At 44.4% G+C, this 27,518-nt stretch overlaps 1 protein-coding gene across 2 annotated transcripts; it reads right to left on the reverse strand.

Moving 5' to 3' along the window:
* TNFRSF1A (TNF receptor superfamily member 1A) lies at window positions 1–24,166 on the reverse strand. Of its 2 annotated transcripts, XR_005779589.1 has the most exons (11): window positions 23,845–24,166; window positions 19,779–19,986; window positions 14,561–14,689; window positions 10,333–10,479; window positions 10,079–10,160; window positions 8,691–8,758; window positions 7,735–7,878; window positions 6,296–6,321; window positions 5,380–5,536; window positions 4,441–4,840; window positions 1–11 (listed from the first exon to the last, which is right to left on the reverse strand). XR_005779589.1 is itself a non-coding variant. In XM_040435593.1 (10 exons), the coding sequence occupies exons 1-10, from the start codon at window positions 23,863–23,865 to the stop codon at window positions 4,581–4,583; spliced, it is 1,242 nt and encodes a 413-aa protein (XP_040291527.1). In that variant the 5' UTR covers window positions 23,866–24,166; the 3' UTR covers window positions 3,268–4,580. The 2 variants fall into 2 exon arrangements, 1 of the variants encoding a protein (XP_040291527.1); XM_040435593.1 differs by lacking the exon at window positions 1–11 and having other exon boundaries at window positions 3,268–4,840.
* Between the last annotated feature and the right edge of the window lie 3,352 nt (window positions 24,167–27,518).

Below are 27,518 nucleotides of genomic sequence, written 5' to 3' on the forward strand. Positions count from 1 at the left end.
AGATGGGAATACTCTTTGAAGGTGGCCATACATTTCAGATAGTTGTCAGCTATTCATCCCATCACCCAGATGAATGCCACGCTGAGTGTGCATGTGTTCTCAATGGGGAGAGGGGAGTGAGCAGCAGCCTCCAGACATCTCCTCCAGACACCTGTGAGTATTGGCCATGTTCAAATTCAAAATCCCCGACCCTTCTTTTCCCCATATACAGAAAATAAACCACCATACACACCACGTTCTTTTGGTCCTGAAATTAGTGGGTTTGGTCATCATTAACCTAATTTGTAGGCTCAGAATGATGTACATGTATATTATTAGGCATGAAGAGGTTAAGGGGTGGTGACAAAATCCAATTCTGCACAGTGAGCCTTACGGTATATCCAAGGGCCAGCCCCAATCCCATGTATTATATTTGTAAGCAGAGAGATAAATACGTGGCAGAGACGCCAGCTTTTATTCTAAGTTATATCCCCCCATGCATGAACGTATGGGAAAATCAAACTCCCAGCACCATATTAGCCGAAAACGAAACACAGCCTATCACCACAAACATCTCATACCACGTGTCAAACCTGTTGGTGGAGGGGTACAATCTAGATGTTTTGCATCCAAAGGACCTGGCAAACTTTCAGTCACTGACACACGATGAAGTGCAGTTTATTCCAGAGTACCATATTCATGAGACAAACGTGAGGTCCGACATCTTAACCCGAGCAGAAAATGGGTCAGCCCTCAAGACAATGGGGGACATTTATTAAGACTGATGTTTTTCACTCTGCACTGCCAGAGGACGCACCAAAGTTATGTAGAGGTGCAGGTCTCTACATACGTTTGGTGCTTCGTTCGCCAGGCTGATGTAAGCCATTTTACTCGTCAAAAACTGGCATGGAAAATGATACATAAGCTGGGCCTCCTGGTCCCCTCACTTCCCTGTCCACACCACACCAACTTTTTTTGGCGCTTTGAGAAGAAGTCTCTTTTTTGGCACTTTGGGGAAAAGCCACAAAAAGGGTGTAAATAGATTAATAAAATGTCCCCCACTAATCCCAAAGAAACCAGCAAAACAACATCTGAATGGTGTCAGAATGGCCAAGCCAATCTCCAGACTCCTACCCAATGAGGCGTTGTGTCAGAATCTTAAACGGGTTGTCCAGTGGGGAAGAAAATGTGGGAATAAGCTCAGAGTGGGATGAAAATAAAATAAAAGTAGAGATAACTCGCTGATGCTCCCATTCCAATGTTTACTGGTCACTGCTTCTTGGGCCAATCTTGACACACAAAAAAATGACAGGTAATGCCTGCCTACCTAATCACTGACCAGAAAGTCACCTGCCTCGGCCAGCGATTGGCTACACAGGCATTTCAATGTTTCAAGAACCAGAGACCAAAGAGACCCTGTGAGCTCACGGTATGGAGAGGGTCAGTATCCCTTCTTTTATTTATTTTTTAACCCACTCTAAAAGCCCTTTCCCACAATTTTTTCCCTGCTGAAGAAGCCTTTTACATACAAACCGGATTCCAAAAAAGTTGGGACACTAAACAAATTGTGAATAAAAAATTAATGCAATGATGTGGAGATGGCAAATGTCAATATTTTATTTGTAATAGAACGTAGATGACAGATCAAACGTTTAATCCGAGTAAATGTATCATTTTAAAGGAAAAATACGTTGATTCAAAATTTCACGGTGTCAACAAATCCCAAAAAAGTTGGGACAAGTAGCAATAAGAGGCTGGAAAAAGTAAATTTGAGCATAACGAAGAGCTGGAAGACCAATTAACACTAATTAGGTCAATTGGCAACATGATTGGGTATAAAAAGAGCTTCTCAGAGTGGCAGTGTCTCTCAGAAGCCAAGATGGGTAGAGGATCACCAATTCCCACAATGTTGCGCAGAAAGATAGTGGAGCAATATCAGAAAGATGTTACCCAGCGAAAAATTGCAAAGACTTTGCATCTATCATCATCAACTGTGCATAACATCATCCGAAGATTCAGAGAATCTGGAACAATCTCTGTGCGTAAGGGTCAAGGCCGTAAAACCATACTGGATGCCCGTGATCTTCGGGCCCTTAAACGACACTGCACCACAAACAGGAATGCTACTGTAAAGGAAATCACAGAATGGGCTCAGGAATACTTCCAGAAACCATTGTCAGTGAACACAATCCACCGTGCCATCCGCCGTTGCCAGCTGAAACTCTACAGTGCAAAGAAGAAGCCATTTCTAAGCAAGATCCACAAGCTCAGGCGTTTTCACTGGGCCAGGGATCATTTAAAATGGAGTGTGGCAAAATGGAAGACTGTTCTGTGGTCGGACGAGTCACGATTCAAAGTTCTTTTTGGAAATCTGGGACGCCATGTCATCCGGACCAAAGAGGACAAGGACAACCCAAGTTGTTATCAACGCTCAGTTCAGAAGCCTGCATCTCTGATGGTATGGGGTTGCATGAGTGCGTGTGGCATGGGCAGCTTGCATGTCTGGACCATCAATGCAGAAAAATATATTCAGGTTCTAGAACAACATATGCTCCCATCCAGACGTCATCTCTTTCAGGGAAGACCCTGCATTTTTCAACAAGTAATGCCAGACCACATTCTGCATCAATCACAACATCATGGCTGCGTAGGAGAAGGATCCGGGTACTGAAATGGCCAGTCTGCAGTCCAGATCTTTCACCTATAGAGAACATTTGGCGCATCATAAAGAGGAAGGTGCAACAAAGAAGGCCCAAGACGATTGAACAGTTAGAGGCCTGTATTAGACAAGAATGGGAGAGCATTCCTATTTCTAAACTTGAGAAACTGGTCTCCTCGGTCCACAGACATCTGTTGAGTGTTGTAAGAAGAAGGGGAGATGCCACACAGTGGTGAAAATGGCCTTGTCCCAACTTTTTTGGGATTTGTTGACACCATGAAATTCTGATACAACATATTTTTCCCTTAAAATGGTACATTTTCTCAGTTTAAACTTTTGTTCCGTGATTTATGTTCTATTCTGAATAAAATATTAGAAGTTGGCACCTCCACATCATTGCATTCAGTTTTTATTCACGATTTATATAGTGTCCCAACTTTTTTGGAATCCGGTTTGTATAAGTGAAACAAAATGTCTATGGAGTGATGCCAGAGCCTACAGAAAATGGTTTCCTCAAGTTACCATTGCTTAAGGTGATTGTATGTAAAGTATAGGGTGTGCTTATTTTTTCCGACCTGTTGATTTACCACAAATCAAATGTTTTTGAGCACTTTTTAAAATATCACCAGAGGTTATTCGATTGCTTATGGTAAAATCAGGTTAGGACAACCTCTATCTAGTTTCACCCTTTGCCCACCAAATGGTAACCTCTAAAAGCTTTCAATGTAACGCAATCTTGGATAAAACCTGCAGTATAGAATGTATGTTATTTCAGATTACGGCACAGAATTTTGGTAAGTAAAAATGTGTTCATCACGTGTTCAGCTTATCTTTGTATTTTTTAACCATCTTTAAAAGGCCACCCCATGTAAAATCACTTGTTACATTTGTCTTTTCGTTAAAAGAATCTGCATACAAAAATATACAAGGTCTATGGTTTCAAAAATATATAGAACAATTATTTTACACTGAAATGGGAGATTCCTACAAAGGTTATGAGTCAAATGGGGCAAGCCTTTTAGAAGTTAAAATCCAAGGTAGGAAAAGACTCCTGCCCGGTTGCATCCACGTTCTCGGGAGTCTTTAGTGATACCGGACAGTTTTGTGGTGTGGAGACTGGAAATCAGAATGACTGGACACTTGGCAGAAACTAGTCACATACTGAAAATAGAACAGAGGAATATTGGTTGCCATCAGTGTGGATATGGTTGCAGAAGCTGTTGATTTCAGTCAACCTCAGGCCAAGCTTGGTCATAACAGGTGGGAGATCCATCCTGGCAGTGGGAGGACTTCATGCAGTATGTCTTCATTCAGCTGTTCTTAATACTTTTTTGCTCTTTGTCTTTGGTTTTCACCTTTGTAGGACCTCAGTAGGAGTATATCCAGGCAGCTATATGTATGGGTCAACTACAAAGGACTGGCCGTGTACTGGAACTTGGTGGAACAAGCTATATCGCAGTGATAATCTGCAATGTAATCTAAGAATATAAGAGTCTGTTGACCTTACAGTGTTGTTTGGTCGATGACATTTTTTTTAAAGCAGGCTCAGACTGATCTCTCACTGCTCCCATTCCTGATACTTTCCAGTCCTCTGACGTTCTCTTCTCCCTACTGGTTCCCCTCAAGATCACAGTGGCTAAGGTGGGTCACTGCGAAGTAGAGGTTGGCAGGGAACAAGGAAATGGGAGTGCCAGGGGACCGGTGACTTATTATTTTACACACGATTTGAGCCTGTTTTAAAAATGTTTTTTTTTATATCACCTGGACAAACTCTTTAATATAGTTTCAACCACAAGTATAACATGAGATGGGTTGAAGTACACGTGTTTTAGCTGTAAACTTTGGCCTGTAAAGAGCGCAACCAACTGGTTGTTAGAAGGTCCTATAAAAGTACATCAAGTATAGAATTCCTACGAGGCCAAGCATCCACTGAAGAGCACTGTCACAGGCTCTCCTCGATCTTCTCTACAACGCCTCCCAAGTTCATCTCTCTTAATACTTTGAACAGTGAGTCCCTTGCAGCTGCAGATGTACCCTCATTTTCAACCCAAAATGAGAGCATTGCATACTGAGCATCTTTGAAATGTCTGTTGTCCTGCTCAGAAGTTTCAATGACATGGTTACTGACTCCCAGACGGCGGATAAACTCCCTCCATCTGCCAACAGGAACACATTCAATGATTTTGTAGAGAACTTGCGTGGCTAAAAAACATAAGATGGACAAAAAAAATTAAAGGAGTCTTCAAAATGACCTAAGTACTGTTCAACTGTATAATTTATCTACGTAATAGTGTAGAAAATTCAAGGAGTGGTGGGTATACAGCACCATAACAAGAGTTATACTACAGGACTTCATTCAGTGCATGACCCCAGAGCCACAAGATAGTCAAGATAAACACTATAGTACAGTCCCAAAGGCTTGGCCAAATCCTAAACATAGCATTGTTTCTGTAACCTATTTAGACTTTGCCTGATACCCTTTTTCAAGTCTGTTTTATTCCACAGGTCCAATAGTCTTTCCTATCTACCTTCTTTCTGAAGTTCCTCTATATAACAGTTCAGGTCTAGTTCTCTTTCTGGTCCACCTTCTACCTAAAAGCCTTCCAGATTCGTAGACCCAGTCCATTACCTGGATTATTTTTGCTTGACCTTTTCTGACAGTCTACATCTCTCCTCAGTCTAGTTTCTGATTATGTATGGTCCTGATATTTCCTAATATGTAGACACATATCTTTACTCACTGTTTAAGCTTGGTGTCTGGGTCTGTAATGTGATGTCTGGTAATGGAAGGCCAGAATTTTGAGCATTATTTTGTTGTTGAAGTCCAGATTCTTCTACAAAATAACCAGCGTGTCCTGGGAGAGAATCTAATTTACCCGTTGAAGAGGAGCTCTTCATCTACAAAAGAAGAAAGGAAATAATATTTTTAGGTATTTTTCATTTCTAAATTTTAAACCCTACCCACATAAGCCACTGGTTGTTACATGTTATGAAGCGCTGAGATTAGTAATGGGGAATGTGGACTATATGACCAGAAGTGTATAGACCCCTGAGCATCCAATTCCAGAAGCATAGGCATTAACATGGGTTTGGCCCATCACATGGTGCTATGTACACTATCCATTGCCCTAGGGGTGGGCTTTCTACTACATTTTGGACTTGGATCCACAAGAGCATAAGCATAACTGGGCAGTGAGAACCTAGCTCCACCATGACTTCCAGTATCTATCCCACAGGGGTTCGATAAGGTTGAGGTTGGGAAAACTTCTGTTGAGATTTGTCAAACCAATTTTTTGCCCACCTTCGAGGTGGTAAGTTGTGAGTTATCATCCCGCATTCCGCTTGGTGTTTGTCCTCAAGCTGCCGCATCTCAACAAACCCTTAGAGACATATTACTATTAGCCGCAGTGCTGACAGCCGAAACCATCAATAATCTGATATTGTTACTGGGGGAAGCTGTAGAAAACACATTCCTGCTGTGGCGACCACTAAATGGGAAATTAGGTATTACATGGTGGCAATGTATATGAACAGGTTACCATGTAATACATGTATGAGTTTCATATGTTCTAATCAGACTATCCCTTTAGTGTCCATTGTTTGTTGTTGATATGTCTGATGAGCATATTAAAGGGACAAACCACATTTTATACATACCAGAGGAGTGCTCAATTGTCCACTTCCTAAAAAAAAAAAAAAAAAACAAGTTCTATTAATGTATGCCATGCCTGGTACTAATAGAGTTCAATGGTATCGGGCAGTGTCTACAGCTGGGGAGCCACATGCATGCAGCAGGAGATCCGGAGACATTGGAGTGGTCTCATGAAGACAACCTCTTTATAAAAAAGGTCGGTGTGATGTAAGCCTAGACTTGGCTTGCCCCAAAATGTAGCGTTATAAGCCATATAATGCTGCCATAACTGCCCACACTCCCACAAACTGAGCCGTAAAAAGAAAAGGGTTTATGCAAACCCTGCCCAAAAGTGGGCATTTTTGGGGAAATTCCAGAGTGGTTTGGGACTAAAATGTTCCGATCTTGACTTTTTCAATGTCGGGAAGTACGTACGTAGGGAAGTATTATAGGGGTTGTCCCATCTTGGATCGCTAAGATATGCCCCCACTATCTGATAAGTGCAGGTCCCACACCTATACTCGCCAGTGCCAGAGAGCGAACTGCGCTGGCTCGGCTATTTCCGTATGCTCCATAGAAGTGAATGGAGCGACGGCCTTTCTTGCACGGTGTGATTCCCTTTAATTTCAATTGGATTTCAATTCAATTAATTTCAATTGGACTTTCGAAAATAGTCGAGTGCGCCTCGCAGCTATTTTCAGAAGCCGATAGAAGTGAATGGAGAGCGGCCGTGCATGTGTGGTGCGCCTTCCATCTATTCTAAGTACAGGTGCGGGTAGCGATGCTACCGGAGAAATAGTATGCAAATTTACTCTCCAGAACCTCTCTCTAAAGCTACCTATAGGTAGTAGGTAGCCCCCCACACAAGATTGGACTCAAGACTGGGAGTGCTGCGGTTTTTCATACCTTCTTTAGCCCCCCTGTAAGTAATTTCTGACCAATTAAAAGGGTTATCTGGGATTTTGATATTGATGGCCCATCCTCAGGATAGGTCATCAATATCAGATCGTTGGTTTCGACTCCCAGCACCCCCACCGATCAGCTGTTTGTGGAGGCTGCAGCCTCATCACAGTTTACCTAGCAGCGCTCCCATTCATTTCTATGGGTCCGACAGAAATAGCCAAGCCAGCGCTCAGCTATTTTTGGAGACCCCATAGAAATGAATGCATGCGCAGTGCGCCCTCCACCACTTTCAGTGCTCCTTTCTCAGGGTAGGTGCGTGTACCAGAGGTGGGACCCGCACCTATCAGACAATGGGGGCATATCCTAGTGATATGGCCTTATTTTCTGAGATGGGAATACCCCTTTAAGGAGCACTAAAAAATGACCAGGGATTTTGCCAAGAGACTGTAGTAGACACACGTCACGCCCATCGCGACCTCTAACGACGGTATTCCATCAGTTTCAATCGCTGGATAAGAAGACCCTGCTCCTCATCTTTAGCCCTATGTTTAGCACACTGTACCTGGTACGTTGATTGTAGGGAGTGGACTCTTCTTCTGGAAAGCGGAGACCAACTTCTTACGCGTTGTGACAACCACTGTAATCACCAAAGCCAGGAAAACGGCGCCCATTGCACAGGCTAAGACAACCGTAACAGCGTTTGATTCTGAAACCAATGAATAATGTTGGTTACTGCTGGAGCTGGGTTTAATTGCACGAAAGCATCTCACAGCTGAGGCTTTGCTACAATGATATCCAAATGCAGGATATTTAATTATACAATTATGAAAGGACTATTCTCATCTCAGACATTGGTGGCCAGGATATGCCATCAGTGTAGGACATGAAGGGTTCCCAGAGGTGGGACCCAAGAGAATGAGAGCGCGCAACGCAAGTGCGGCCAACCTCCACTCACTGCTACAGGAGTTCCGAAAATAGCCACGCGCTGGATTGCTTATTTCAGGCAGTCCTGTAGCGGTGAGTAGTGAGGTGGCCGTGCATGCGCCCTGCATTCACCACTAGGGGACTTCTGAAAATAGCCGAGTACACTCGCTCGCCTATTTTCCGAACTCTCATAGCAGTGACTAGCGAGCACAAGGCGCTTTCTGATACAGAGCTCCAAATCCCCTGCATAGACAAATCACTAAGGTAAAATCCTGCCTGCTGCTGCTGCTTACCGCACACTGTGCTTTCACTGACCTGTATGCAGTACACTCCTAAGCTCCCTCTAGTGGTGGATGCAAGCAGGCAGAACTTTATGATGCATTTATGCAGTGGATTTGGAGCTCTGTTTCAGGGCTCTAACCGTAATAAGCATATAATATTGATCAGTACAGAATGTTGGACCTAGTGTTAAAAGGTGATTATATTAGAGAACAGTATTTATAGCAGTCATGATGGGAGTTGTAGGCTGGAGAGCTGCAGGCTGATGATTGCTGCGCACACAGACATGTTTTGGTGAAAGTCATTCACACTTACCTTTTGGCTTTTTACTCTCTTCAGGCTCTGGAGGGCAGTGATTCACACAGTGATCTGTACGGTTACACCTAAAATCATATGACATTATGGCAGCTGTAGATGTGCATCAGATGTAGTGCAGCCAGAAATAGTGTATAATCTATACAATTACCATTACAAATTAACCTCTGTTATAGCTAATACAGAAACTAATGATAAAGTTTAAAAAATGCAGCACCTCTAGTTATACGTTGTCATCGGTGCAATGTATGAGGGAAGTCGGGAGAAATACATATCGGATGTAGAAGCGTTTAGGAACAATTTTATAAATTCCAGTTTCCTGCAGTACCCCATATAGTCACCAGGTGGCAATATTGAATAAACGTTTGTATAATAGCCATAGTGGAATAGTTGGGGGTTCTCCCGGATTAGAAAAGCACACACCCCACACACGGCCCGCGGACAGGGGTGGTGATGTGTTTTGAAAAAAGCAGCTCTGTTTTTCTAATATCCTGGACAACCGCTTTAATTTTTTATTCTAATTCCTGTTATATATATATATATATATCCTTCTCCTTTATGTTTTAGGGGTTGCCAAGAAACCGGTGAGGGCACTTTCACACTAGCGTTAATATTTTCCGGTATTGAGTTCCATCACAGGGGCTCAATACCGGGGAAAAAAAATGCTTCAGTTTTATCCCCATGCATTCTGAATGGAGAGCAATCCGTTCAGGAAGCATCAGGATGTCTTCAGTTCAGTCCCTCTTATGGTATTTGGCATGCCGCAGTATTTTCTCCGGCCAAAATTCCGGGAACACTTGCCGGAATGCCGGATCCCGCATTAATTTCCTGTATTAATGCTGGATCCGGTACCAAGTGTTCCGGAAAACCGGATTCCCGGTTTCCCGGTATGCGAAAAAATAAATTCCAAATCTGTTTTTCCGGATGACACCAGAGAGACGGATCCGGTATTTCAATGCATTTGTCAGACGGATCTGCATCTGGATCCGGAAACAAGTGCTATCCGAATGCTATCCGTTTGCAAACGGATTTCCAGATCCGGCAGGCAGTTCCGGTAACGGAATCCTCTAACCCAAGTGTGAAAGTACCCTAACTCCCTTCATGTTTGGTGGACTTGTCCCATAGTGAGACGGCCCTGGACCTGTGTATTTGCTAGGCCTTACACCACCGACATTTAACAACACTACCAGCTTCTACAATATATTCTAATGTCCGCAAAGATTCATATTGTGTCCAGGTGGCGGTCTACATCACTTTCAGGATTGGCGGTTATTCTCAGGGTTAACCGCATTGCATTATATGAAAAACTAAATGTCACTTTAAATGATACCAGGGAACGAAGTTCACAAATATGGAAGAAACATAAATATATAACCTTATACACTTACTCTTTACATGGGCGACAATTTCCGTAAGAGTCAAGGAAAAAGTTGGCGTAGCAAATACACACTGCGTTGCGGTCGGCTGTACCTGAAATTGTGCAGAGACAATGTCAGATCCCTTCAGTCCAGCATCTGATAATCCAGAATATTTAATATCTTGTGCATACATACTGCTATATGCTCTGAAAATAATAACTAACCCCCCCCCCCCCCCAACAAAAACTGAAAACCGAACACATTAGTTAAAGATGAAAGCTTACATTGGTAGTGTGGCTTCCCATTCTCACATTCACTGCACTTTAGGCATGTGAATTTCCGATCGCTACTAGACTTGTAATAACCAGCAGGACATCCACATACGGTATCATTTATTCTAGTGCAGGATTGCAACGTAATTTGTCCAAATTCTGAAAGAAACAAAGTTGTTCAGCGATTTCATGTCACTTTCATAACATTGAGGCTGTCGGCTCTCCTGTGTGGTGTAGTATAGAGGATCTGTCAGCTCTGCTGTGTGGTGTAGTATAGAGGATCTGTCATCTCTCCTGTGTGGTGTAGTATAGAGGATCTGTCTGCTCTCCTGTGTGGTGTAGTATAGAGGATCTGTCAGCTCTCCTGTGCGGTGTAGTATAAAGGATCTGTCAGCTCTCCTGTGTGGTGTAGTATAGAGGATCTGTCAGCTCTACTGTGTGGTGTAGTATAGAGGATCTGTCAGCTCTCCTGTGTGGTGTAGTATAGAGGATCTGTCAGCTCTCCTGTGTGGTGTAGTATAGAGGATCTGTCGGCTCTCCTGTGTGGTGTAGTATAGAGGATCTGTCGGTTCTCCTGTGTGGTGTAGTATAGAGGATCTGTCGGCTCTGCTGTGTGGTGTAGTATAGAGGATCTGTCGGTTCTCCTGTGTGGTGTAGTATAGGGGATCTGTCAGCTCTCCTGTGTGGTGTAGTATAGAGGATCTGTCAGCTCTCCTGTGTGGTGTAGTATAGAGGATCTGTCAGCTCTCCTGTGTGGTGTTGTATAGAGGATCTGTCGGTTCTCCTGTGTGGTGTAGTATAGAGGATCTGTCAGCTCTCCTGTGTGGTGTAGTATAGAGGATCTGTCAGCTCTCCTGTGTGGTGTAGTATAGAGGATCTGTCAGCTCTCCTGTGTGGTGTAGTATAGAGGATCTGTCAGCTCTCCTGTGTGGTGTAGTATAGAGGATCTGTCAGCTCTCCTGTGTAGTGTAGTATAGAGGATCTGTCAGCTCTCCTGTGCGGTGTAGTATAGAGGATCTGTCGGCTCTCCTGTGTGGTGTAGTATAGAGGATCTGTCAGCTCTCCTGTGTGGTGTAGTATAGAGGATCTGTCAGCTCTCCTGTGTGGTGTAGTATAGAGGATCTGTCAGCTCTCCTGTGTAGTGTAGTATAGAGGATCTGTCAGCTCTCCTGTGTGGTGTAGTATAGAGGATCTGTCAGCTCTCCTGTGTGGTGTAGTATAGAGGATCTGTCAGCTCTCCTGTGTAGTGTAGTATAGAGGATCTGTCAGCTCTCCTGTGCGGTGTAGTATAGAGGATCTGTCAGCTCTCCTGTGTGGTGTAGTATAGAGGATCTGTCAGCTCTCCTGTGTGGTGTAGTATAGAGGATCAGTCAGCTCTCCTGTGTGGTGTAGTATAGAGGATCTGTCGGCTCTCCTGTGTGGTGTAGTATAGAGGATCTGTCGGCTCTCCTGTGTGGTGTAGTATAGAGGATCTGTCAGCTCTCCTGTGTGGTGTAGTGTAGAGGATCTGTCGGCTCTCCTGTGTGGTGTAGTATAGAGGATCTGTCAGCTCTCCTGTGTGGTGTAGTATAGAGGATCTGTCAGCTCTCCTGTGTGGTGTAGTATAGAGGATCTGTCAGCTCTCCTGTGTGGTGTAGTATAGAGGATCTGTCGGCTCTCCTGTGTGGTGTAGTATAGAGGATCTGTCAGCTCTCCTGTGTGGTGTAGTATAGAGGATCTGTCAGCTCTCCTGTGTGGTGTAGTATAGAGGATCTGTCAGCTCTCCTGTGCGGTGTAGTATAGAGGATCTGTCAGCTCTCCTGTGTGGTGTAGTATAGAGGTTCTGTCAGCTCTCCTGTGTGGTGTAGTATAGAGGATCGGTCAGCTCTCCTGTGTAGTATAGAGGATCTGTCAGCTCTCCTGTGTAGTATAGAGGATCTGTCAGCTCTCCTGTGTGGTGTAGTATAGAGGATCTGTCAGCTCTCCTGTGTGGTGTAGTATAGAGGATCTGTCAGCTCTCCTGTGTGGTGTAGTATAGAGGATCTGTCAGCTCTCCTGTGTGGTGTAGTATAGAGAATCTGTCAGCTCTCCTGTGTGGTGTAGTATAGAGGATCTGTCAGCTCTCCTGTGTGGTGTAGTATAGAGGATCTGTCAGCTCTCCTGTGTGGTGTAGTATAGAGAATCTGTCAGCTCTCCTGTGTGGTGTAGTATAGAGGATCTGTCGGCTCTCCTGTGTGGTGTAGTATAGGGGATCTGTCGGCTCTGCTGTGTGGTGTAGTATAGAGGATCTGTCAGCTCTCCTGTGTGGTGTAGTATAGAGGATCTGTCGGCTCTCCTGTGTGGTGTAGTATAGAGGATCTGTCAGCTCTCCTGTGTGGTGTAGTATAGAGGATCTGTCGGCTCTCCTGTGTGGTGTAGTATATAGGATCTGTCGGCTCTGCTGTGTGGTGTAGTATAGAGGATCTGTCAGCTCTCCTGTGTGGTGTAGTATAGAGGATCTGTCAGCTCTCCTGTGTGGTGTAGTATAGAGGATCTGTCAGCTCTCCTGTGTGGTGTAGTATAGAGGATCTGTCAGCTCTCCTGTGTGGTGTAGTATAGAGGATCTGTCAACTCTCCTGTGCGGTGTAGTATAGAGGATCTGTCAGCTCTCCTGTGTGGTGTAGTATAGAGGTTCTGTCAGCTCTCCTGTGTGGTGTAGTATAGAGGATCGGTCAGCTCTCCTGTGTGGTGTAGTATAGAGGATCTGTCAGCTCTCCTGTGTAGTATAGAGGATCTGTCAGCTCTCCTGTGTGGTGTAGTATAGAGGATCTGTCAGCTCTGCTGTGTGGTGTAGTATAGAGGATCTGTCAGCTCTCCTGTGTGGTGTAGTATAGAGGATCTGTCAGCTCTCCTGTGTGGTGTAGTATAGAGGTTCTGTCAGCTCTCCTGTGTGGTGTAGTATAGAGGATCGGTCAGCTCTCCTGTGTGGTGTAGTATAGAGGATCTGTCAGCTCTCCTGTGTAGTATAGAGGATCTGTCAGCTCTCCTGTGTGGTGTAGTATAGAGGATCTGTCAGCTCTGCTGTGTGGTGTAGTATAGAGGATCTGTCAGCTCTCCTGTGTGGTGTAGTATAGAGGATCTGTCAGCTCTCCTGTGTGGTGTAGTATAGAGGATCTGTCAGCTCTCCTGTGCGGTGTAGTATAGAGGATCTGTCAGCTCTCCTGTGTGGTGTAGTATAGAGGATCTGTCGGCTCTCCTGTGTGGTGTAGTATAGAGGATCTGTCGGCTCTCCTGTGTGGTGTAGTATAGAGGATCTGTCAGCTCTCCTGTGTGGTGTAGTATAGAGGATCTGTCAGCTCTCCTGTGTGGTGTAGTATAGAGGATCTGTCGGCTCTCCTGTGTGGTGTAGTATAGAGGATCTGTCAGCTCTCCTGTGTGGTGTAGTATAGAGGATCTGTCAGCTCTCCTGTGCGGTGTAGTATAGAGGATCTGTCAGCTCTCCTGTGTGGTGTAGTATAGAGGATCTGTCAGCTCTCCTGTGTGGTGTAGTATAGAGGATCTGTCAACTCTCCTGTGTGGTGTAGTATAGAGGATCTGTCGGCTCTCCTGTGTGGTGTAGTATAGAGGATCTGTCAGCTCTCCTGTGTGGTGTAGTATAGAGGATCTGTCTGCTCTCCTGTGTGGTGTAGTATAGAGGATCTGTCGGCTCTCCTGTGTGGTGTAGTATAGAGGATCTGTCGGCTCTCCTGTGTGGTGTAGTATAGAGGATCTGTCAGCTCTCCTGTGTGGTGTAGTATAGAGGATCTGTCAGCTCTCCTGTGTGGTGTAGTATAGAGGATCTGTCAGCTCTCCTGTGTGGTGTAGTATAGAGGATCTGTCAGCTCTCCTGTGTGGTGTAGTATAGAGGATCTGTCAGCTCTCCTGTGTGGTGTAGTATAGAGCTAATGTGCCTATTTTTCTTTTCCAGAGAAGCACTGTGTGGCCTATAAGACTCTTTGAGGATACTAGGAGCTCTTCACAAGGATAAATAGCGCCACCTGCATTACCTTAGCATCATTTGATGGTGTCACAATTGTGTAGGGACATTGAGAAGGAGTTTGGCCGAGGGCCATCAAAATATACCCTATAACTGTGGCCAGTACCGCTTGGGGTGCACTGACTGACTGGTTGAAAAACTGAAAATTTTTGCAAATGTGGCGGCACATAGTTTGAATGTAGGAGGTTGTATGGATGGTGGGAGTTATAGTCTACCTCCAGTGTAACTGGGAGCGTCTGTACTTACGGGTCAGGCAGTCCGTACACGGTACGCAAAATTTCGAGGAACTTGGACTTTTTCTATAGGAGTCCTTTTCACAAGGTTCACATTTACTTTTCATTCCTTCTGCAGAACATTCGGCGTCCAACATGAAACCTGCGGAGACAGACGCGGCTCAGTAACATGTCAGTTCAGTCATAATATGACACACCCAATGGGCTTGTCTGACCCGATGTGTGGGAGGCAATTAATATCTGTGGGTGTCTATTATATACTCGTATCCGGAGTGTGATTCATAGAGGATATATCTGATGATACGGCCTCTGCCTACAGGAGACTCGTAATCAGGCTATTATTAGACCTCAACCTTTACATTACATGTTTGCTGCTCGGTTGAGCTGTGGCCCTGTGACCAGTAAATTTCAGCATCTGGATAATATATCGTGTGCTGTCCGCATCCGTATGTCCGCTCCGTAGCCCCCGCAGAAAAGATAGAGCGTGTCCTATTCTTGTCCGTTTTGTGGACCAGGATAGGCATTGTTACAATGGATCCGCAAAAAAAACAAAAACGGGTGCAACACGGAGGTCATCCGTATTTTTTGCAGATCCGTGTTTTGCGGGCCGCAAACTACATACGGTCGTGTAGATGTAGCCTTAGAGGGCGTTTTTCATCTCCACCCAATTTAATTAGATCCAGTGTTGTGCACCTACCTGCACTCTGCTGCTCCGTTCCAGCACCAGGGCTGCCTGGTGTGTAAACTTCTGGGGGTGGTTGCGTGCACGCTGCCGTCATTCACTGACCTTAGCGGCATGTGAACCAGCAGTGACGTCCCACGGGGACACGTCACCACGTAGGCCAGTGAATGGCTGCAGCGGCACAAGGGACCCCGTCAGAAGGTTTACACTTCGAGGGACAGAAGGGGCACGGACTGGAGTCACAATGCTAGTATAGAGCGACAGGGAGTAGGTTAGCAGATTTTTTTTTTTACTTTAGATCCAGGCCTAGTTAAAATGGGATTTAGGGTTGTAAAACACCTTTAAAGGGGATGTCCAGTTTAGAATTTCTTCTTTCATAGAACGTATTGGGGAATTATGAGTTAATAAAGCGGGGGTCTATCTGTTTAGGATCGTCATCTCTTGACCAGAGTGGAGAGCGGATACATAGAGTTCCCTCTCGGTCTGGAGGACCCATCCTGTCCTGCATTACACAGACTTTGATTGGGCACAGTGCAATACCTAATTTCTCCTGTGGTGGTGCTGCAGAGAAATTGAGCACTTACTGCCAGGTTGTCCCCCACAGATTACAGATGATCGCTGGGGTTTCCAGCTAGTCATCTTTCTAACAAATAGCGAGTGTCAAAAAGCGGAGAATCCCATTAAAGAGAAGCTGTCAGGAACAGGAGTCACGTTGATTGTCACAGTAACAGGTTCCCTTTAATAATTTCCGTCAACAGCAGCAAGTCTGGAGGTAACACTACTAAATAATAGATCAAAACCATTATAGTAAAGCTGTAGTATAGATTCCACAAAAAGATGATTCATGAAAACCTAACATGGCGGTCTCCAGTACTTGACCTCCGAGGCCAGATATTCTCGGATGTCTGACATATCAAAGGGATCGTCAACAGTTCACACCAAACATCCGACTGTATGTAATGCAGAGACGCAAAATATCAAAATCATAGACCAAACATAGACCACCTAGACCGTGCTTCCTGAGGAGGCCCAAAGGCCACATGAAGACACCAGTATAATCAATGGCACATGGTAGGTAGGGGCCCAGTTATCTGTCTTGTGGCTTCTGTTTATTTGCTCTGCCGAAAAATATTGTGCAACCTATACCAGCAGCGCTCGACAGACCCCACCGAGTTTTCCGTCATGTTCCATCTACTGTGTTATATCCAGGGCTGGAGGGGGCGGAGCATGACACAGGAATTCATAGAACACAGAGGAGACAGTCCCTGTGTCACGCCCCGCCCCCTCAGGTCTTGCACTGGGCATAGCAGTTACCTACGTGGTCCAGAACACACAGACCGTAGTCAGGATCTGATGACCCATTTTTAGGCCTAACCACCAGTAATTCATGATTCCAGCAGCCCTGAATGTTCTCCCTGAATCCAGCCATGGAATTTACCTCGTAGCTACTCCTAATAATTATGTTCAGGTGTGTCTGAGATGACGGGCGTCACCTGGTCATAAAATGATAGGTAAACTTGGCGGGCGTGACGATGCTCTCCAGCTCAGATTTCTGCTTGTTTTCCTTTCCGTCTATTTGGCTCCATATCAGACACCTTAGGCGCTACACTTACCGTCTCCCTCCTCCCGATTCCCACTAATCTTGGAAATCCAGACGCATCCGGAGATGGAGCCAGGCATGCAGAGAAGTAAAAAACACATTCCTTAAGCCGTCCTAGATGACAAGCAGATTTTTTTGGCCAACATCCAACATCATGGAACAAGGGCCACACAACCATATTTCTGGGTGTGAACCCATTCATTTCGACGGGGCCGTAAAAGATGTGTGCTGTCGGTATCTGTAGTTCCGTTCCGCGGCCCCACAAATACGATAGAGCAATCTGCGGACAATAGGCATTTCTACCATAGGTTTGGCCGCGAGTGGTCCACAAAATGCAGAAGGCACACGGCCTGTACCCGTGAATGGACCCTTATGGAGACCCTGTGGTTGTCATTATGACGCCACTGGCAGTCACTCCTATGGAGACACTATAGTTGTCATTATGGGGGCACTGGTGGTCACTGTTATGGAGACACTTTGGTTGTCATTATGGGGACACGGGCAGTCACTGTTATGGAGACACTGTTATTATGGGGGCACTATGTCATTATGGAGACACTATGGTTCTCATTATGGCGACGCTGGCAGTCACTGTTATGGAGACACTATGGTTCTCATTATGGAGACACTGTGGTTGTCATTATGACGCCGCTGGCAGTCACTCCTATGGAGACACTATAGTCACTATGGGGGCACTGGTGGTCACTGTTATGGAGACACTGTGGTTATTATTATGGGGACACGGGCATTCACTGTTATGGAGACACTATGGTTGTTATTGTGGCGGCGCTGGCAGCCACTTATGGATACAATATGGTTTTCATTATGGCGGCGCTGGCAGCCACTGTTATGGAGACACTATGGTTCTCATTATGGGGGCCACCACTTTGTGGACACCAGCCAGTAATTATAATTTCATAGTTGGGGCTTTTCAGTGCAGATCTTATGTAACATTTCTTGTGTCCTTTACCATAACCGCAGATATCATGACATTGAGACGTTTCTCATAACCTCCAGGTTGTGACTTTCACGTTACAAGGTCTTCTGAGCTTTAGTCATCATTGCTCTGCAGACCTGATTACTGGTTCATTGCTCTGCACGGATACCTCACATATTATCTGCTGAAGTGTGAAACCTCAGACCTGTGCCTCCCCTGTGATCTCTGCATCACTACTTATTTGTGGTTGCACATAGAAGCCCATAGATCTGCAAGCAAAAATGGCATTGTGTGGGGTGTAATGATGGGAGGAGATGAGCGAGCGGGAGGAACATCTCACAAGTGACAATAACCTGTGTCTCCTGCTCTGTTGTGGACTGTGCTAGTCCAAACAGGGTCAGCAAACTCCTCTGGCTCCTTTTGGGTTCCTCAGGCTTCCTTAGGTCTTCATACTAAATACTGGCTCCAGTCTGAATCCAACAGTCACTGTAGTCTTGATGTTACTATAACTGCTCTGGGGTTTACATAGAGATGAAGGAACCCAATAGCAAATATCTGTTTGTGAGTTAGCTATCATCACCTCCTCCTTCCCCCAGTCCAGAACTTCTCACCACTCGTTACCTCCTATTTCTTTGTTGGTGAAAGGAACCAATTCCTCTGACTCTCTGCCCAAATTTTTCTACCCTCCTTCATTAACATTGCGTTTTCTTTGAAGATTAGTGAGCCCTTCCATGGAGGTTGTTTATTGCTGGATCTTTTCTTGGTCTCCACAACAGCCACATTATGGTTCTCTAGTTACTAGAATAGAATCATGTTGAGGCTCACCACACACTTCGATCCATGTGATATAAGGATCCAAAGTGGGTTGGGTTTATGTCAAAAATTAGTAAAAAAAAAAAAAGGAATTTGCCCAAGTTATGGGCGCACCTCCAACCCATAAAAATCTTGCTGGATGGATTTCCCCAAAAGCTTAGGTCTTGGTGGTTCCTTTGGCTTACCTCCTCTCAATTATGGCAGCCTTCTGACTTCATGATACATCCTGCATTTTCATTGCCCCCTAATTTTGTGCCAAAGAAAGGAGCCTCTGCCTCTGTAAAGATGGTGGAAAGGCCAATATTTCTTAGTCTCCATACCAGCCACTTGTGTCAGGTTCCTCAGATTGAAGACGTCACTACTGAGGTAGACTTGTGTAGGCTCTTGGAAGACATGCTGACCAATCCATACTATTAGGACTGACGAATCAGGAAATAACTTAGTTTATGAGATTAGGGTCAATCTCCAACCAACTAAGTTCTATTTGGCTTGCGTTCTCGAAGGCTCAGATTTTATGGCATCTTCCTTTGCGCTGCTTTCTAAAGATTATGGCAACATGTCGGCTTGATGAAGTGTCTAATACACATATGGAGATCTCGCTCGCAACGATCTTAGCAGTACCGACTGACAATCTGATGTGAATTGGGAGTCAGTGTAGGCCTGGCCCACTAGAGTACCAGAAGATCCTTCGGTGGGCCCAGGCTCTGATACCATAGTGGGTCCCAAAGGTCCAGTAGATAAAACCTGTTTGTAGCTTCTGAGACTCATCTGGGTGTCCTGGCTGTCTACAATGGCAGAAGGATTGAAGTTCAACATGTTTCTGGAGGAGAAATACCCCCTACCAGAGGAGTCTGACACGGGCCAATGATTGGAAACAAGCATTCATAAGATGGTTCATTTGCTCCATGGTTGCTGCATGTTAGCATCCCCCTTCTCCCGATCAGCTGGTTGATGAAATGCTTGTTTGTCGGTTGATGAAATCTTTTTCTAAATAGGGGATGTGCTGCTGACAATAATGTAAATTAACTGCAGCACGAATGATCATAAGTAGAGGACGATCGTTTGTTTGCAAATTATCTTCCCATTGAGCTGAAGTCTAGTGTGCATGTATACAAGGGATTGGGGAGGACAAGCATTTCAGAACCAGAATTGTGGACTCTATTTTTACCAGCTGTCACATGACTCCTGCAGGTACTCACCCGCCAGACATTTGTTGCAGCAGTGTTTCCCCCTTTTCGCCCTGTATTCATCTTCTTTGCAGGTTACGGCTCCGTTCAGCGTCTCGGATCTTTTGTGCCGGTGGGTTGACGTCCTGAACCCCACCGGTTCACCTTTTATCAGCAGAGCCGACTGTAAGGGAACATCCAACGTGTGACATATGACGGGCAAAACCCAGAATAAGGAGATCTGCAAAATAGAATAAAATAATGGTCATTGATAGTGAGGCATACAGCATAGGAAAGTCATGCAAAGGGTGTCTGACAACAGGTGGAGCTAAATCGTAGTCTGTTTCCAAGGGCAACCAGCAGAAATTTGAAAGCAGCTATGAGTATGAATAGAAAAAAAACAATGTAAGGCCTCATGCACACGACCGTTGTTGTGTTCCGTGTCCGTTGTTCCGTTTTCCGTGATTTTCTGCGGACCCATTGACTTTCAATGGGTCCGTTGAAAACTCGGAAAATGCACCGTTTGTCATCCGCGTCCGTGATCAGTGTTTCCAGTCCGTCAAAAAAATATGACCTGTCCTATTTTTTTCACGGACAACGGTTCGCGGACCCATTCAAGTCAATGGGTCCGTGAAAAAACACGGAGGCACACAAGATTGTTATCCGCGTCCGTGATCCGTGTCCGTTTTTTTTTCCTATCATTTTCAAGGCAAACTTGACTTAGATTTCTTTTTCACTTTTCATGTCTGGTGATCCTCCAAAAATCAAGGAAGACACACGGAAACAAAAACGGAAACGGATCACGGAACAACGGAACCCCGTTTTGCGGACCGTGAAAAAATACTAACACAGTGAAATACCTAACACAGTGAAAACCTATTCAAATGGTTACCAATATGGCAGACACGGTAGTGGCTATAACTGGTGCTGGGGTAGCTATATCAGGGGGCCTTTTGGGTGGGCAGGGCTTAGGTTATATAATCCTCAGTCCACCCCTTGTCTTTTCTGCCCTTTTACCGTACACCATTGTAATGTTAGAGGGTGTTTCTATCTCTTGATACAACGCCATTGTCATGGCTTCCATTATGAATGTAAGCCATGAATCCAGTGTGAACAGAGCCTTAGGCCTCATGCATAAGACCGTTGTTTTGGTCCGCATTCGAGCCGCAGTTTTTGCGGCTCGGATGCGGACCCATTCACTTCAATGGGGCCGCAAAAGATGCGGACAGCACTCTGTGTGCTGTCCGCATCTGTTGCTCCGTTCCATGGTCCACAAAAAATATATAACATGGATAAAATTGCAGAGCGCACAAGGACGCCATCCGTGTTTTGCGGATCCACAATTTGCGGACCGCAAAACACACAATGGTTGTGTGCATGAGGCCTTAATCAGTAATGACCCAAGAAGAATTTAGAACAAAAGCCAAACCTATACTTGTGGGGAGAGGTTTATCAAAACTGGCTTAGTTGCCTATGGCAACCAATCAGATTCTACCTTTCATTTTTCAGAGCTCCTTGGGAAAATGAAAGGTGGAATCTGATTGGTTGCTATGGGGCCACTAAGCCAGCTTTCCTTTACAGCAGTTTTGATAAATCGCCCCCGTAGTCTCTATGATTGGGGCTGCGGGTGAACTTAAAGGGTTTGTCTTTGAGGAGATAAATCCCAAAGACAGAAATCATGTGACGTGTCATCATCAGAACCACTCGGTAGTGCAGCCTCAGGCTTTGGGCCTATGACTTCACCTTATTGGATCTTGGCATAGAAATAAGATATTTTCGTGTGCATTTAGCCCGAGTGAGCATATTTATCAGAACTGTCTAAGGGTATGTTCACACAGGCGTAGGTTGTTTCTGTTGCGGTTTTTCACTTTGAATGGACGCCGCAGCGTCTGTCTGGCCCTGCGTCATGAAATCCGCTGTTTGGCACACAAAAAATGGCGCAAATCCATAATGAATGTGGATGTAAATCCACAGTGAAGCCACGGCAGCTCCGGCGGAGGAGGGAGGTGTAGTACAGGCTCCGTATTTTATGACCAGCCCGACTGTGCCTTTTCCTGTAATACAAGCAGCTTTCCTAATCCAGGAAACACATACTCGTTTCCCTACTGCGAGACTCGCCCCACGGACTGGAATAACCTAGAGGTGTAGCAGAGCTGAGTTTGTCACCAAAGTAACTGTCGAGACTGTGCAGTGATAACTCAATCTGCAGTCCTATACAAAAAAAAATACAGAGATGGATTTGTCATTAACCTGTTTATATCCGTGCACTACCTGCAGTCCCATACGAAACCACAGATCCACCTATGACCACATTGAAATCTAGAGGAGAGGTGCCAAAGCACAGACTCACCTCTGCTACATCTGTGCAGTTGTAGTTTTAACCATGTGCTTTGTGAAATGTAGCCCTGGTGCTTTCAACAGTGTTTCTTATGAAATTCAGCTCTGCTACATCTGTATAGTTGTTTTAACAGGTTTTAAGAAATTCAGCTCTGCTACATCTTAGCAATTGTATTCTCAACACAGTGTGTTATGAAATTCAGCTCTGCTACATCCTTGTAGTTGTTTCAACAACATGTTTTATGAAATCTATGTAGTTGTAGGTTCAGCACAGTTTTTTTTAAATAAAATTCAGCTCTGCTACATCTGTGTAGTTGCGGTTTCAAGACGTGTTTTAAGCAACTCAGCACTGCTACAAATGTGTAGTTGTAGTTTCAACAATGTGTTTTATGAAATTCAGCTCTGCTACATCATGCGTGGTTGTAATTCCAACAACGTGTGTTTATGAAATTCAACCCTGCTCCATCATGCGCACAGTGTGTTTTATAAAATACACATGTAGCAGTGCCGAATTTGTAGCTCACAGGTTTCTATAGTGCAGCATCATAACTTAGTGGAGCAAACTGCCGTCGCGGTAAGCCGCAGATAACACATCAGGATATTACAAGCAGCCATGCTAAAACACAGACTCGGCACTGCTACATCTGCATGTCGCTGAGGATCTAAACCATACAATGCATGCGCTTTCTGACGTAGGGATGTAGCAGAGCTGGATTTACCTTTCTTCTTTTCCTTCTGCAGAGCTGCAGTCATGTGGAAACCACATCAGCGAAGTAGGAGAAACTGAGCCAGACCGCAAACTCAGCTCTACAACTGTATGTTGCTGAGAATCTAGAGCACATATGTAGCAGTGATGAATGTGTCATTTGCCTGTTTCTTGTGTCGCTTGTTAGACTGTATGTACATGCAGCATTTTTTGTTGTTTTTCTTGGTCAAAAAGCTTTGAGGAGTCTATAAGTCTAGTGTTTTTTGGCTTTTTTTTTTTCTGTAGAACTGAAAAAATAGTGGGAGTGAAAGAGCCCTTTGGCAATGTTCGCAAGGCGGATTTTGACAATGTGGCGGCCGTAGAATCCATTGCAGTTTCTGCTGCGGCTTTTCAATCCCGCTGTCAGGTTTAGTCCCAGGACTAAAACCGCAAGCGAACTCCTGTCGCAGTTTCCCATGGTGCCTGCGCCATTTGCGAAACTGTATGGAAATGATCTTCGGCATCGGCACAGGAGGTGGCTTTGGCGCAGAAACCGTGGTGAAAAAGGTGGCAAAAAAAAAAAAACACAGTGTGAACATAGCTTTATAACTCTGATAACAAACTTGGCACTGCTACATCGTTTTTTATAAGCGAGTATGTTTTCTGCTAGAGCTTAGTATTAGTCCACCTCAGAATGAGTTAGTAAGCCAGTGAAATGCTAAAGGGGAACTCCGGTATTGTAAAACTTCATTGAAACATGCCCCGGACGAGCGGACAGTGGGTTATATATCCGATGTAGTCATTCGGTCCCTGGGAGCAGATTTCTGGCACAGCAGAGTGGAACCGCTAGGAATATATCTCTGCTAGAGCACACATGGTAGTAATAGTGCTCCTACTGCGCCCCAGAAGTAATAATACTCCCATAGTGCCCATACTAGTAATCATGTTCCCCCTAGACCCCCAGTAGTAATAATTCTCCTTATAATGTACACCCTTTTAATGCCCCCATAATGTGGCAGTAATGTCCCTTCATACGTCGTGATATGACGGTACCCCCCACACCCCCCCTTTACTCACCGCGAGGAAGAGTCCACTCATTTTGCCTATTTCCAGCGCACGGTCGGACAGGAAGTTTTACTCATTTTTTCCCCAGACTCCTGGACACGTATTATCCTTGGGGCGACATTGAACTCCGCTCCGGGGTCTCCAAAAAGAGTCGACTCTTCACATGTGAGAGCGTTGGGGGTCAGCCTCGTTCCTGGAACCCCCCAACCTCATATCAGGCCCTAGAAGTCTGACGGCTCCTCTCGCTGGTTCCTCCCCGAGGTTCTGTCTCTTCCCCTCCTTTCTACGTCACCTGCTCTTCCCGTCCTCTCTCTGTGTATCCCAGAAACGAAGAAAACAGAGAAGTCTGAAGAGAGACTGAGGAAGTGACAAAACTGTAGAGTCACCATGAGTGTGGGGGAGGAGAGAGGACGGCCAGAGCCTGAAGAAGAACCTCGGCTCCATCTGCCATAACCCTGCAGCCTCTTACACTCTGGGCCCAGAAGTCGGACTTATTCATCCGCAGTATTTCTATACATCTGTCTCCAGTGGATCCCTCTGTATTGTCATTGGCCGCAATATAAAATGTATATCGCGCAATATACTGTGCATTAGATCTGCTGTGCTTTATTATCCAGTAAGGACTCATGCTCACAACCATTTTTTGCGGATCAGTTGCGGACCCATTGACTTTAGTGGGGCCGCAGAGGATGCGGACAGCACACTGTGTGCTCTCAGCGTCCATATGTCCGTTCAGCGGCCCCGCCACAAAGATAGAACATGTCCTATTCTTGTCTGTATCAGTGATGTCACAGTACAGAGGTAATAAACACAGTGATGTCACAGTACAGAGGTAATAAACACAGTGATGTCACAGTACAGAGGTAATAAACACAGTGATGTCACAGTACAGGATAATAAACACAGTGATGTCACAGTACAGAGATAATAAACACAGTGATGTCACATTGCAGAGATAATAAACACAGTGATGTCACAGTACAAGGATAATAAGCACAGTGATGTCACAGTGCAGAGATAATAAGCACAGTGATGTCACAGTGCAGAGATAATAAACACAGTGATGTCACAGTACAAGGATAATAAGCACAGTGATGTCACAGTGCAGAGATAATAAGCACAGTGATGTCACAGTGCAGAGATAATAAACACAGTGATGTCACAGTACAGAGATAATAAACACAGTGATGTCACAGTACAGAGATAATAAACACAGTGATGTCACAGTACAGGGATAATAAGCACAGTGATGTCACAGCACAGAGAGAATAAACACAGTGATGTCACAGTACAGGGATAATAAACACAGTGATGTCACAGCACAGAGATAATAATCACAGTGATGTCACAGTACAGGGATAATAAGCACAGTGATGTCACAGTGCAGAGATAATAAACACAGTGATGTCACAGTACAGAGATAATAAGCACAGTGATGTCACAGTACAGAGATAATAAACACAGTGATGTCACAGTACAGAGATAATAAACACAGTGATGTCACAGTACAGAGATAATAAACACAGTCATGTCACAGTACAGGGATAATAAACACAGTGATGTCACAGTGCAGAGATAATAAACACAGTGATGTCACAGTACAGGGATAATAAACACAGTGATGTCACAGTACAGAGATAATAAACACAGTGATGTCACAGTACAGAGATAATAAACACAGTGATGTCACAGTGCAGAGATAATAAACACAGTGATGTCACAGTACAGAGGTAATAAACACAGTGATGTCACAGTACAGGGTAAACAGTGATGTCACAGTACAGAGGTAATAAACACAGTGATGTCACAGTACAGGGATAATGCACACAGTGATGTCACAGTACAGGGATAATAAACACAGTGATGTCACAGTACAGGATAATAAACACAGTGATGTCACAGTACAGGGATAATAAACACAGTGATGTCACAGTGCAGAGATGATAAACACAGTGATGTCACAGCACAGAGATAATAAACACAGTGATGTCACAGTACAGAGATAATAAACACAGTAATGTCACAGTACAGAGATAATAAACACAGTGATGTCACAGTGCAGAGATAATAAACACAGTGATATCACAGCACAGAGGTAATAAACACAGTGATGTCACAGTACAGGGATAATAAACACAGTAATGTCACAGTACAGAGATAATAAACACAGTAATGTCACAGTGCAGAGATAATAAACACAGTGATATCACAGTGCAGAGGTAATAAACACAGTGATGTCACAGTACAGGGATAATAAACACAGTGATGTCACAGTACAGGATAATAAACAGTGATGTCACAGTACAGAGATAATAAACACAGTGATGTCACAGTACAGGGATAATAAACACAGTGATGTCACAGTGCAGGGATAATAAACACAGTGATGTCACAGTACAGGATAATAAACACAGTGATGTCACAGTGCAGGGATAATAAACACAGTGATGTCACAGTACAGAGGTAATAAACACAGTGATGTCACAGTACAGGATAATAAACACAGTGATGTCACAGTACAGAGATAATAAACACAGTGATGTCACAGTACAGGGTAAACACAGTGATGTCACAGTACAGAGGTAATAAACAGTGATGTCACAGTACAGGGATAATAAACACAGTGATGTCACAGTACAGGGATAATAAACACAGTGATGTCACCGTACAGGGATAATAAACACAGTGATGTCACAGTACAGGATAATAAACACAGTGATGTCACAGTGCAGGGATAATAAATAAACACAGTAATGTCACAATAAACACAGTGATGTCACAGTACAGGATAATAAACACAGTGATGTCACAGTACAGAGATAATAAACACAGTGATGTCACAGTACAGGATAATAAACACAGTGATGTCACAGTGCAGGGATAATAAACACAGTGATGTCACAGTACAGAGATAATAAACACAGTGATGTCACAGTGCAGGGAAAATAAACACAGTGATGTCACAGTACAGAGGTAATAAACACAGTGATGTCACAGTACAGGATAATAAACACAGTGATGTCACAGTACAGAGATAATAAACACAGTAATGTCACAGTACAGGGTAAACACAGTGATGTCACAGTACAGAGGTAATAAACAGTGATGTCACAGTACAGGGATAATAAACACAGTGATGTCACAGTACAGGGATAATAAACACAGTGATGTCACCGTACAGGGATAATAAACACAGTGATGTCACAGTGCAGGGATAATAAATAAACACAGTGATGTCACAGTACAGAGATAATAAACACAGTGATGTCACAGTACAGGATAATAACACAGTGATGTCACAGTACAGAGATAATAAACACAGTGATGTCACAGTGCAGAGATAATAAACACAGTGATGTCACAGTACAGAGATAATAAAGACAGTGATGTCACAGTACAGAGATAATAAACACAGTAATGTCACAGTGCAGAGATAAACACAGTGATATCACAGTACAGGATAATAAACACAGTGATGTCACAGTACAGAGATAATAAACACAGTGATGTCACAGTACAGGGATAATAAACAGTGATGTCACAGTACAGGGATAATAAACACAGTGATGTCACAGTACAGAGATAATAAACACAGTGATGTCACAGTACAGGGATAATAAACACAGTGATGTCACAGTACAGAGATAATAAACACAGTGATGTCACAGTGCAGAGGTAATAAACAC

This window comes from Bufo bufo, chromosome 6 (assembly GCF_905171765.1).
Source record: "Bufo bufo chromosome 6, aBufBuf1.1, whole genome shotgun sequence".
In the NCBI taxonomy this organism is placed as follows: domain Eukaryota; kingdom Metazoa; phylum Chordata; class Amphibia; order Anura; family Bufonidae; genus Bufo; species Bufo bufo.